Source organism: Alligator mississippiensis, chromosome 6 (genome assembly GCF_030867095.1).
Source record: "Alligator mississippiensis isolate rAllMis1 chromosome 6, rAllMis1, whole genome shotgun sequence".
NCBI lineage: Eukaryota > Metazoa > Chordata > Crocodylia > Alligatoridae > Alligator > Alligator mississippiensis.
In genome coordinates, this window is record NC_081829.1 from 58,185,428 (window position 1) to 58,197,961 (window position 12,534).

The following is a 12,534-nucleotide window of genomic DNA, read 5'->3' on the forward strand; positions in this document are numbered from 1 at the left end:
AGCCTAGACAAACAGGATCACATAAACTATTAGTATCTTCCCTTTAAAGAGCTAATAACAATTGGGTAACAGCCCTTAAAGCTAGTTCTTTTTTTTCTTTTTTCAAATCAAGACTTTTTTAGATCTCACTTGCAGTCGTGGTAAGCAAGGTCAAAAAAAATGAAAGTGTTTTCTTTCATGCTAACTCATTCAGCTGTTACATCAGAAGACCTGGCTTCTGATTCTCAACACATTTTATGTTGCCCATTTATTGAGATTTAGGTCTTCAGGCATGAGCTGTGTCAAAGTGTACTATTGTCATTAACCAAGTCACTAAAAGTTATAATTTTCTTGATCCAAATGAAGTTACAAAAAGTGCAAAAAGAACGGCTAACACTTGCAAATAGTTTTTAACTTTTAGGAGAAACAAATATAATTGTATTTCTTGTTTTAATGATTATACAGCTTTGGCTGTCTTAATATTGGAATGCAAGTCATTCTTAAAAGTTCTAAAACAAATTAGCCTGAAGAACAATGAGAAAAATAAGTGTTTTGCCCTGCACAACTAATGTCCACTTACCTTTTCTTTACATACCAATGACCACGTATGGACAACAAACCCAAAATGTTAAATTACCTCAGAGCAATAACCTGGAACCAACTTTAAGCCCAAGTCAGATAACATCTAGAACAAAGTTGGGGCAAACTCAGCCACCTGCAATTGCTCAGAGTCATTAATGGAAAATGGCGTCTCCCTTTTCGGAAAGTAACAACTACAGAAAGATCAGATTTCAGAAGCATAGATAAGCTTTTGGGGTATGGACTCTGACTGAATATTATCAGAAGTTGTTGGAATACTTACTATGCCTCCAACAATTGGCATTTTTCTGATGAGTTTAAAGAACTGCTTTTTACTTCTTGATGTTAAACCTGAAAGAAAACAAACACAGTTAAACCAATTTGAGTTAAGAAGTTAAAAGAAAACTGGGGTATAATATTTTGGAAATACAGGAGGAACTCTTGGCTAAATGACATAAGAGAACTGACATGCAGGGATGAGCATAACAGTGTTAGAGCCAAATTTGGCTCAGATTATAAACAGTATTAAAGACCTTCATACAGTCACTGGTAGGCATTTATGACTAAATATTCCATTTTGGGCAAGAAAAGCACAAGAAGAATAGCAGTGTGAAATTGGTACCCGGCACCGCCTGTGCCACATTGCGTGGGCCTGGCCCAGCTCAGCGCGAGGCCATGCACCTTCAGGCCATTCGGGCTATCCCCTGGAGCCCCACGCCACTCACAGGAACCATGTGTCGTGCCGGGCTAGGTCCTGCCTCCACAAAACTGGCTCAGCCTGATGGGGCTTGGGGCCCATGCCCACAGCACACAGCCAGGGTCCACGCATGGTCCCTACAAGTGGCACGAGCAGCATGGAGCTGACTTAAAGGCGCACAGCCCTGCACCAAGCCGGGATGGGTCCACACGATGTGGCACAGATGGCACCAGGTGCCAGATGGTTGGGGCCGAGCCACACTGCCCTGTGCCATGGAGGGCTGTGCCAGGAGGGTCCCGAACACCCCAAATGGCCACTGCTGCTATAGGGAGGGAATAGTCCATGTGCTGTGTGGGGGGCATGTGCCCTGTGGGGAGCCAACAGACCCACCCCTCCTGAACAGCCCCCCACACCCACAGTCCCCCTGCAATCTACCTACAACACCCACATCCCCAAGCCACCCTCACAAACCTCAAGTGGCACAACTTGTTCCACACCAAACTGCATGTCCAGGCACATGTGCTGAGGCAAAAAATCTCCAGCACAAATCTGTGCCACTCCTATTTGAGCTGCTGTGAGCACACATGCCTGCATGTGTGGACACGACCTATGATCTTACCTTCAATGCTAATTCCAGAATTCTTTTAGTTGACTCCTTTTCTTCACATCATCCATCTTTGCAAGCCTTAGCACTAGTATGTTTTGTAGTAAATACTTACTAGCTAGTACAGGGGTTTTAAACCTTTTTAAATACATGTACCCCCAGAGGCCAAACATGGAGCCCCGGGGGGGGGGGGGCAGTGTGTTGCTAGGCCAGATGCAGAGCAGGGGTGGTAGGTGATGGTGGCCACAGCCACCTGCTCCCCCCCAGAATCCAGCTGGCCAAGCAGGGCCCACAGAGAGGCACCACTGCCCTTGCCCCGCCTCAGCCCTGCTCTTGGGAGGCAGCAGCATGGGGTGGTGAGTGGCAGCACTCCATCCCTGCCTGCCTGCGTGTACCCCCTAGGGCTTTCCCAAGTACCCCTGGTTGTCAACCCCTGAGCTAGTATTTTAGAAATAATTTACACATTGCATGCACTGTTCACTACTGCTTTGTTTTCTCCCTAAATGTAGACGTTTCTTCAAACTTTTCCTATGCTTATAAAGCCAGCATGTTTAATCAAAGATTGCATAATACTATTTAAAAGATAAACAAGTAAATTAAGGGAACGTCCATGCTTTGGCACTCCTAGGATACTGCTCATATCCACACCTGCTCTAGAAACAATGTCAGGAAGCACACTAGGGACAGCCACTACCACTTGCAAGCACTGGGGCTAACAGATCTCAAGGGTGGCAGCAGGTAAGTGTGCCTGAAACAGTTTCACTGCCACATACAGAGCAGTCAGTAGGCAGTGCATGCTCATAAGCAAGCCTCCAGGAATGCCAAGGAAGCAGTACAGACATACCCTTTGGGTCTTACTAATATGCTACCTTCCATTTTATTCTTTAAGAAAGAAAGAAAAAAGTGTTTCAGCTACATGCATTTCCATTTGTGGACAGAACATGCAACAGACGAAGTTTATTGTGCTTCTCCACATTTAACACTAGGTTACTTCTAATACATTACAATTAAATCCTTATTGTGAGGTCTATGAGGTATTAGGCTTTCCTCTCTGACGAATCTAGTATTCTTAGACTTCACCTTGCCAGGGTGAAGAATGTGTGGCAATGGAACAAGGTATCAGATATAAGAATTTTAACATTTAAACACTTCAACCTAGGGGAAAAAAAAAAACACAGAAAACTGATTGAAGTGAGAGTGTGGACCATAAATAACTACCTTTGTGAGCAAAGAGACATACCTAATGCAAAATCAAAGGGAGCATCCTTCATTTAATCTAAGTAGTGTTCATGACAGATCCTCCCCCCCACAATAATACTGTGCCATGTTTCCACATCAGGAACTGAACAAAGAACACAAAAATATATGTTCCAGTTTTTGACCTATGACTCAAAGCAAGGGTGATGTTCTGGCTAAACATTTATTTGCTGCAGTCCATTATGAAGGGGGAATGGACAGGGAAGCCTTTCCACATAAAATATGCATGTTCCAAAATGTCTTCCACCATGCTGTAGTAAAGAAAGATCAAAGCTTAAATAACTTAATACTAGTAAGTCTTGATCTTAATTCTTGACAAAGGATTGTGTGAAGAATACATACTGGTTTATGACTGTATACTGTATAGATGTAAATATGCTTACACATATAACAGCCCTACTCCCCCAAACATTTCAAAGAATCCCCAACAACAGGTAGATGTGCCAGGGTACTTACTCTCTGGTTGGAAGAGGAAATTATGCACCCATACCAATATTAGAGTAGAAGCAAACGTTAATCCAATCAACTTCCAGGGCTCAATTCCTTCACACTGTCCATTCACAAAGCTCCTAGCCTTTTCTAAGTACATCAAGATGATGTCTTTATAGGGAAAGGTGTCCTGGAAAAAAACAAAACACAAAGAGCAGACATTACAGGAAGAACAAGCCTGGTCATCTTCAAATAAAGAAGTAAGGCACTGAAGTACAAGTACATACCACAGTGCCAGTGTTAATTATGGATTACCAAATTAATAAATGTTTACTGTGAGGCAGTGCAGTACATAAACTGCTTAATTGCATAGGAACTCCACCCCAGTGCTTACTGTACAATACCCCTTAAGCCACCTAAGTGGTACATAATTGACTAGGAGCCTGCAGTGTCAACAGACTTGCACTCGCTAGGTTCTGTCAACTTCAAGGCTTCTATGAGAGACATAAAGCACTGGAGGAGAAAAAAAGTTAATTGGTGGCTGAAGAAATGTCCACGTGTGAGTATGTAGGAAAAGAGGTATTTTGTTGCATGGTTTGATCTATTTACTTAGCTACCAAAAGTCGTAACAACATAGATTTGCTTGGCAAAGAACAGCTAAAACAAGTAAAGGACAGAGATACACGAAGAATTATAACCAATTAATTAGATGACAGCTTAAATCACTACAACTATAGATGAAAGCATTTCTACATCATGGTATCCAAGTTAGCATAACACTGTTGCTTCATTTGGACAGCAGCTGAAGGTCTCCTTTAATACCAACACGCACTTTAAATTTCACTTAGCTTCTACTGCTTTCTTGAAAATACAAGCAAATTCTTTCCTTTGGGGATTTTAACATCACAGAGATGAACACTGATGCTTTTAGTTTATTAGCTGGTGCAAAGGAAAAACGGTATGGCTGGAACTACATTTGAAGGAAGGAGAATGACTTGTTAATGTACTGATTTCTTTATGACCATTTAAGATCCGTGGCAGGAAAGTGCTGGAGTACCACCAAATATTAAGTGATATTTCAGAACGCAGATTCCTCACTATGAAGGTACAATAACTTATACTGTGTCATTGTAATCAACTAAATAGAATAGATAATAAATCTAAATAGAATGAGTGCCAACACTGCTTAGTTGGCTGACACCAAGCCCCATATTTGCAAAAATCAACAGCTTTCCTCTCCATAAGAAGCACATTTTAAAAGAATGACACTGGACATGTCTACACAAGATGCTAAATGTGCAGTAGACTAATTCTACTGAGTATTAGTGTGTCATGGTGAAAACTGTGCTATTGCACAGTAGAATTAGTCTATTGTATATTAGCGATACTTTAAAGGCATGCACTGGCACTACTGTGCAGTACCTGTTTAGTTATTACAGGTACTAAACTTAATGTGCAGTAACCACAGCACATCAATGCATATGTAGACATGTCTGCCATCGAACCAGTAAAGCCATTTGGGAATAGGACATTGTTTTAAATAGCTAAAGAACCAGGAAGAACAAAAATGCTATATACATCTTAGTCTACCATGCCCTTGCTCAGTTTTACAAGAGCCATGTAGATCCGTGCGCTGCTCTGCAGTTCAAACTTGTTCTTCAACTTGCACACTACTTCAACTCATTATTAACAAACTGTAGGCCAGGTTGTGATATTCTGTTGCAAAGACTCCAGTACCTCGTTCCACCACAGAACATCCTGAGCTACACTTCCAATAAATTCTACTTTTACAGGCTACTATTTAATAGCCTATTTCATAGACTGCTGTTGTAAATGCTACCCCCATTACAGACTTCTTTCAGATTACTCGTACATAATTCTAATGCTGCTAGAAGGAAGGATGGCCCAGTGGTAAAGCTGTTAGCCTTGAACTTGGGAGCTACTGCCCTGCTACTGGCATCCTGAGCGACACAGAGTCTCTCAGAGACTCATGAAGAAAACATGTTCGTCACAGGTTCCATCTGTAATTCCCCTAATATTAACGTCGCCAACATTACAGTGGTATGATAGACAAGCAAATAAATGATTTTTTAACCCTATCATACAAAAGATTTTCTTAACTTTCTAGAACTAACTGTCCATGATCACTTGATAAATAAAAAAGCCGAGGAGTACAAAAAGGGAATCTTATGCTATTTTCCCCTAAACCCCAGCTATTTTCCTTTGCTATTTCACATGTGAAAGAAGATGAACATGGAATTAGACTATTTTTCAAGCATTATAGATTAATTCTAATCTTGTAGGAAACAAATATCATTTTAAATGTCTATACGACTGGTTAACAGGCTGAGCTCCCTATCTATAAATCATCAGTGACTTCAAAGGGATCACAGATGTTATACAGTTCAAAAACATCTAAAATATTATTCAAGAACAATAAAAAAAATGAGAACTACTAAATCTTTTCCAATGTTATTGTTCTTAAGTATCTATAGTGATGCTGTGTCTTCATATATTTGATCCACCCAGACTTTCCCCCTTCCTTTCCCCCCCCACCAAATGTTACAGAATACAAGGTCTGACATAATTCAAATTTTCTTTTCAGTAGGGCTATATATCTGAGATAAAAAGACAGGTTTTTTCCCAGTCCTAGGCATTAATTTTACGAGTATTCATGCTGACTTTTACGCAAGAGAAAAAGTCCTAGTTTTACTAACACTCAAAGTTCACCGTACAACTATATTAACCATTTACTTCTTTTTCTCCCCCCATGTGCTAGCAGAGACCCACTGGTTAAATCCTGTAAGGCACAAACCTCTGAATACAAGGGATAACAATGTTCTGCCTTGTAACCTTGTTCACAGAGACAGCTTTTATGTTATTACTGCTTCTCCCACCAGTAACATTCCCAGCGCAACTATGGATCACATGTGAACAGAAGGAAAATACTTTGAGCTTTATAAGATTAAAAATTCAACCTCAGATCTCCTCCACTGCCACTTATTTCACAGGCTGAGCTGAGATCAGTTGTCTCATCAACACTAAGATCAACCAATTCTAGGACCTTGTGAAAGACTGAAATCTGTCCTAATGTGTCTGCTGTAGAAGCCCCACAAGGGGGTTTTCGTTGCTGTTGTTGTTTTCTTGTTTTTGCTGGGAAATTTAATACTGCTCCTATGCCCTATGGTCATTTTTTTACTTTAAAAACTCTGTTACTCACTCATAATAACTCCTTAGCAGACTAGTAAATTCACCAACTTTTACAAGACCATTTAACAAGTAAAGAGAAGAAAATCCTCCCTGAGACGATCTTTTCATTTCCAAACTCCTATGTTAGGAATAACCCAAATTTGGCAAAATTTTCATGTATACCATTATCCTTTACAACATTCATTTTTATTAATATAGATATGCCAAGAAGCTTGTGCAACTGAAGTATTTTAACAACTGGAATTAAGAGCACATCCTGATGTTCCTGCTTTAGAAATCCATTAGAAGCCATCCCATTTCAAAAGCAGCTATATTAGCCACTATCAATTTTTCATCATAAAAGAAGAAAGCCCAGGCAGCACAGTAAAAGCCATTAAGAGAAGCAGGAGTGGCGGGTGGGTAGGAATCAAACTTCCTTTTAAGCCTAACCTAATGACACTCAGCGTTGTAGTTTTGCGAGAAATTTTCCTAGCAAAGAAGTTTAGAATTTAAGTACGTCCCTGAGCCTCAGGTTTAAGAAAACAGAAAGATGAAAACCAGAGGACTTTACACTGCTGCTAATGCCCTAACTAGTCTCAGAGCCCAACTAGAATATTAGTTTTGTGGCTGTCAGAAAGGCAGCATTCATCTGCACCATGTTTGTTACAGCAACAGCTTAAAATATAGACTCCAAGAGAATTTTGTTTTCCTATAGGAATACCCTAAATTATTCACAAAAGTAGCTTTTCAAGGTGGCAGAGATTATTTTTAGGAAACAACAGAAACCCTATAGGCACTATGTCATTAAAAATGTGTCCTAATCAAGTCATTCTTTATGTATAGGTATCCAAATGTCAAAATATGTTACAGGGCACTGATACAGTTAGAAAGACAGTTTCAGCAATAGACCAGCACATTTTCTGTGTTAAAACAGTCAAGCAGCCTGAGCTTTGGCCCTCTGTTTATAATTCTTAAAAGTCACTTCAAGGTACTGAGCACTATTTCTTCAAAACATAGAAAAGATGTTGTACATTTAATATTTCCAAAGGGCAACACCTAAAAGCAAAACAAATATGAGTCAAGTAAGGGCATTAAGCTACCTTATATATGTGTTATATCTAGGACTTTGTGTAGATTTCAATTACATAAATATGCTCGTCAGTGTTCCCTTCTAGTGCCACTAGCTACTCATGGTTAAAGTATTAAAATAACACTATAGTATTATTATATTATATATTATTACATTATTAAAGTATTAAGATTATATATTTATTTTATTACACTGAAGGACTACTGTCTTTACAACAAGCCTGTTTCTGTTCTGTGATATAACCTACATGAGCACCTAGCACCAAAATGCTACTAAACTGTGAACTTCAGAACTCCAGCTTAAATGACCTGAAGTATTACCTAGCATTTAGCTAGTATAGCAGACACGGGCACAAATCAAAAGCTACCTGCTGCTGTCAATGCCTGTCAGCAGCTGATTAAGCTGGCTTAAAGCTCACTGTAAAATCACCGTTTCATAAATTGAAGCTAAATAACACTCACGTATTTTCCAAAGTTCAGCTCTGTATCTGGTCAGACAACCCCTATACTTGAATACTAAGACTCAAACATGATAAATTTTCCTTTTTTGCTTTCCTTGTTTTGACAAACCCTGATATTAAGGGGAAAAAAAAGTTTTATCATGCAACTTATGATGGTGAGTGTTTAGGAACAATATATCAGTTTAGATAGTAACCCCAAACAGTCTGGTCACCTCTGATTATAGCTAAAATTAGGTCTGCTTCAATTAACGTCTATGTCATTAGGTTTGACGGGGCCACGAAAGAGATGTAATCTCTGGTCTAACATCCTCTGTCAGTAAAAGTCCTTGGTGTAGGCAAGTTATGCCAGTAAAACAACCTACACCCCTGCCAGTAAAACTGTGCCTTAGTACAATTTATTTCATTAGGGCCAAACAGGGCTAGAATAAGCTAGATCCATGTCAGTCCTGTTTTGCCAATAAACAAGAGAAACATTCCTGGAGTAGATCTAAGCTACTGGTAGGTTTCTGGACTCAGCCTCAGATAGCTAGCACATGAAACTAGAATTCTGGTTGCTCACGCCTATCTGCTATTACAAAGGGAGTTACTCATTACACTTGTCGCCCTGTTTTGAATTATGCTTGTGTAATAAAGGGTGAAATAACATCCCTGCCTGCCACCCTCAGCCCTTATGAAATCAAGTAATGTTCACGTATATATGAATAGGTAGACATTTGCTCCCCACTACAAAACTTTACCCAAAGTTTGGAATTTGTGCTACAGGTCCAAGGATGAGGGTGCTTTGACAGAGCGAAGCGCAAGTACAGGGTTCCCTAGGAATGAAGCATCATAGACTTTTCCACGTCAGAATTGAAGGATGAAGGAAATGCATGCACAACTCATGTTAATACTTCACTTAACTGATAACTGCTTTCACTTACTTAGTTGCATTAAATTTATTATATTTATGCCCAGGAATGCTCTTCAGAAGTGAAAATGAAAACCCACTACTTAGAAAAGTAACTTCTTGATACAAGACAGAAGCTGAGGAAAACTTATGCTACTACCAGTCTCAACAGATTAAGAGGACTGAGTTATGCTGTTCTCACTGGTGGCAGATGACAGAACAAGAAGCAATGGTCTCTAGTTGCCACAAGGGAAGCCATTGGGTTAAGTTAGATGTTAGGAAAAACTTTCTGACAAGAACGGTAGTAAAGCACTGGAACACCTTACCCAGAGAGATAAGGAATCTCTGTCCTTCGAGGTTTAAGACCCGGCTTCACAAGGCTGCAATGGTATAGTTGGGGCTGGTCCTGCTTTGGACTAGATGAACTCCTGAGGTCCCTTCCAACCTTAATTTTCTATGATTCTGTGATTGCCCATGTTACAGCTAAGTCTAGCTCTAGCACAAAAAATATACCAAAACTGAATAAATAGTACAGGAAATAATGTTTTCCCATTTATATTTTTAAGGTCCTCTTTAGAGAACAAAAACAACTATTAAAACTAGACAGATGGATGTTAACTTTAAGCAAATTGGAAAGACTAGGCAATTGTATGAAGTGCTCAAAGAAGCCCAAAATAAAATAGGAGCAAGTTTTCACATGCAAAATGTAAGATTTTGGTACCAAAAAAATTTCAGAAAGTTGAAAGGCCTTAAAGTGGTAGACCAACTTTGTGCTGAGCCCAAACACACTGTGACCATTTGCTTCTTCTCACCTCATGCTAGGTTAATCAGTAAAGTCAGCTTAGAGTGACCCTAAGTATGTCAAGAAGCAGGCCTAAGACTGACAACCTAAGAAAAGCACTGGGGCACATGGCCAGGACTGCTCTACCCTGGCTACAATGTCTAACGTCTGGGCTTTACTGTACACTATGTAGAAGTAGCATGTGCTTCTCTTCAGTAGTCCCAAACTCAGCTTGGAGGCAGTTTAGGCAAGTCCCTTAGACTAGGGGTGTCAAACTCATAAAGCCACCCAGGCCATAGGACTCCTTGCAGACTGAAGTTGAATGCAGCAGCAGGGCAAGCAGCATCAGATAGCTGGAAGGGATAGAAACAGCTCCTGCTTGCCTCCCCCATCACTACCAAGTGTCCCCAATGAGGTTCTGTACTCTGGATTATGACAGTAGCTCCCACCCCCTCTCATTCTGTCCCCATATTTATGGAGATTCTAGGAGGCCCATGGGCCAGACCTGGCCTGTGACAATGTTTGACACCCCTGCTTTACAACAATTTGGAAAATTTTACCTCCGGCCTCTGCCCTTTGGAAACCTAGCACTATCAACATAAAGCTAACATCACAATTAATTTAAGAGCCAATGATTTTATGCTTAAAATCCAAAACGATTTCCAAAACGAACTTACTCTTCAACTTCACTGAGGCACAAGAGCTCTCTGAATTAAAAAAAAAAATTAAAAACACCCACATGTATGAGTGTGTTCCGTTTGTTTGTTTGTTTGTAAATAAGTCTTCTCTGTTCATTCACCCAGAGTTTGCGCGTTCTGTTCTGGGACCACAGTGTACTTCTAAAGGCATGAGAACATAAACCCCTTGAAGCAGAAACCTATTTATTCAACATATTTTACCTTTCATGGAACTACATAAATGATACCAGACTGTTAGAGATATCACAGAGTTAAAACTGTGCAGTAAGGCACAATTTTAAAGCAGACTATAGAATGGTAATTGGACTTGGATAAATAAATAAATAAGCAAGCAAGCAAGCACGCGCAAGGCCTAGAACACTTTACCAGTATAGTTATGCAAGCCTGAAACAAAACCATCAGTATCACCACTAATTGAATGAAACTATTTATTATACATCCAAGGCTCTTTGGCCTTGTGACTTTCACAATAGTGCAGAGACCTCTTCTAAATATCAATTTGCCATAAATACAATCCCTTTACGTTTACTGTAAAGCATCAATCTATTCTAATGATGACAAGCCACTATAGTTTATCTGCATGCAGATGCTACAAAGGATACTTTACCTGGAAGGATAAGAACATGGTACAAGTGGGTGAGCAAGATTTTCCTTGCTTTATCTTGTAATGAAGTTTTCAGTACCTAACATTTCCCTTGTATCCCCTGGATCATTCATTAGTAATGACCCAACATTTGAAAAATGCCAAGCCAGCCTTCTCTGGCTCACAATCCTTGTCTATAAAGTGGGGTTTTCTAGGTTCTACCTTACTAACTCTTTACTAGACGTTTCTCAGAAGTCAATAATCATGTGCAAATTGCTGCTTTGCCTCTGTAATGGCCAAGACAAACAAGGTTCACAAGTTTTCAAGAAGTTATGATGGTGTACTCTGAACTGTGTCTTAGGCAAAGAGACCACTAAGAAAACAGACTGATCAACACGGATCCGGGTTTTTCATCTCTCACAGAAAAATGGAAAACTGTAGATTTTCCCTTTTAAACAAGAAAAATACAGATTTCTTGTTTTAATGTAGAAATATGCCAATTTTCCACTTTTGCAGAGCTCTCTGCAGGCTGGCAAAGTTCCAGCCTGCAAGGAGCTGGGGGAAGTGGGAGGAGGACATTCAGGCAGGGGGCACCATGTGCACGTGCGCGCTCACACATCCACAATTGCACATGGCCACCAGGCAGCCTGGAGACTGGCTCCCTGCAGGTAAGTCGGGGGGGGGGGGGGGAGGGGGGCAGGGCACTGAGGCATCCATAGGGAGGGAGGGAGGGAGGGAGGGAGTTGGGCAGGGCAGGGCAGGGCTGGGGTTGGGGCCGAGGCCCAGCTGGAGCAGCATGAGGGGCTTGAGGCCCAGGGCTGGAAAGCGTGGCTGCAGGGCCGCTGCAGGGCCCCAGCAGGGAACGGGATAGAGGTGAAGATGGCTCATCCAGTGGGCAGCGGGGGAAGGGGGCAGGAGTGGGGGGCACGTGCCCCCCACAGCTGTGTGGGCAGGGGCGGGGTCAGGCTGCGCGCTGCGGGCTTGGGCTCCCGGCCCTGCTGCCCTCCTTCCGAGGCCTGTATGGCCCAGGGGGTAGGACCTGGCAGGGCAGGGCAGGGCAGAGCAGAGTGGGCCTGGGTGGGGAAGCTCCTTGCTGCTGCAAGCTCTGGCAAAGTGCCCACCCTGCAGCAACGGGGGTGGTGGCACAGTTGTGCCCCTTGCTGCCAAATGGGCAGAGGGCACCTCACCATGGTGGCACAGAGCTCTCAGCAACAGGAACGAACCTCCCTGCTCAGGCCCACTCTGCCCTGCCATGCCAGGTCCCACCTCCTGGGCTGTGGAGGCCCCAAAGGGAGGGCAGCA

The 12,534-nt window shown here is 41.6% G+C and overlaps 1 protein-coding gene across 1 annotated transcript in view; it reads right to left on the reverse strand.

Moving 5' to 3' along the window:
• Positions 1–12,534, reverse strand: part of SGPL1 (sphingosine-1-phosphate lyase 1) — a 44,791-nt gene that overhangs the window by 29,572 nt on the left and 2,685 nt on the right. The window contains exons 2-3 of the mRNA XM_014609365.3: positions 3,573–3,735; positions 842–909 (exon numbers count right to left, since the gene is read on the reverse strand). Coding sequence (XP_014464851.2) covers positions 842–909; positions 3,573–3,735 — 231 coding nt within the window. The remainder of the gene's footprint in view (positions 1–841; positions 910–3,572; positions 3,736–12,534) is intronic.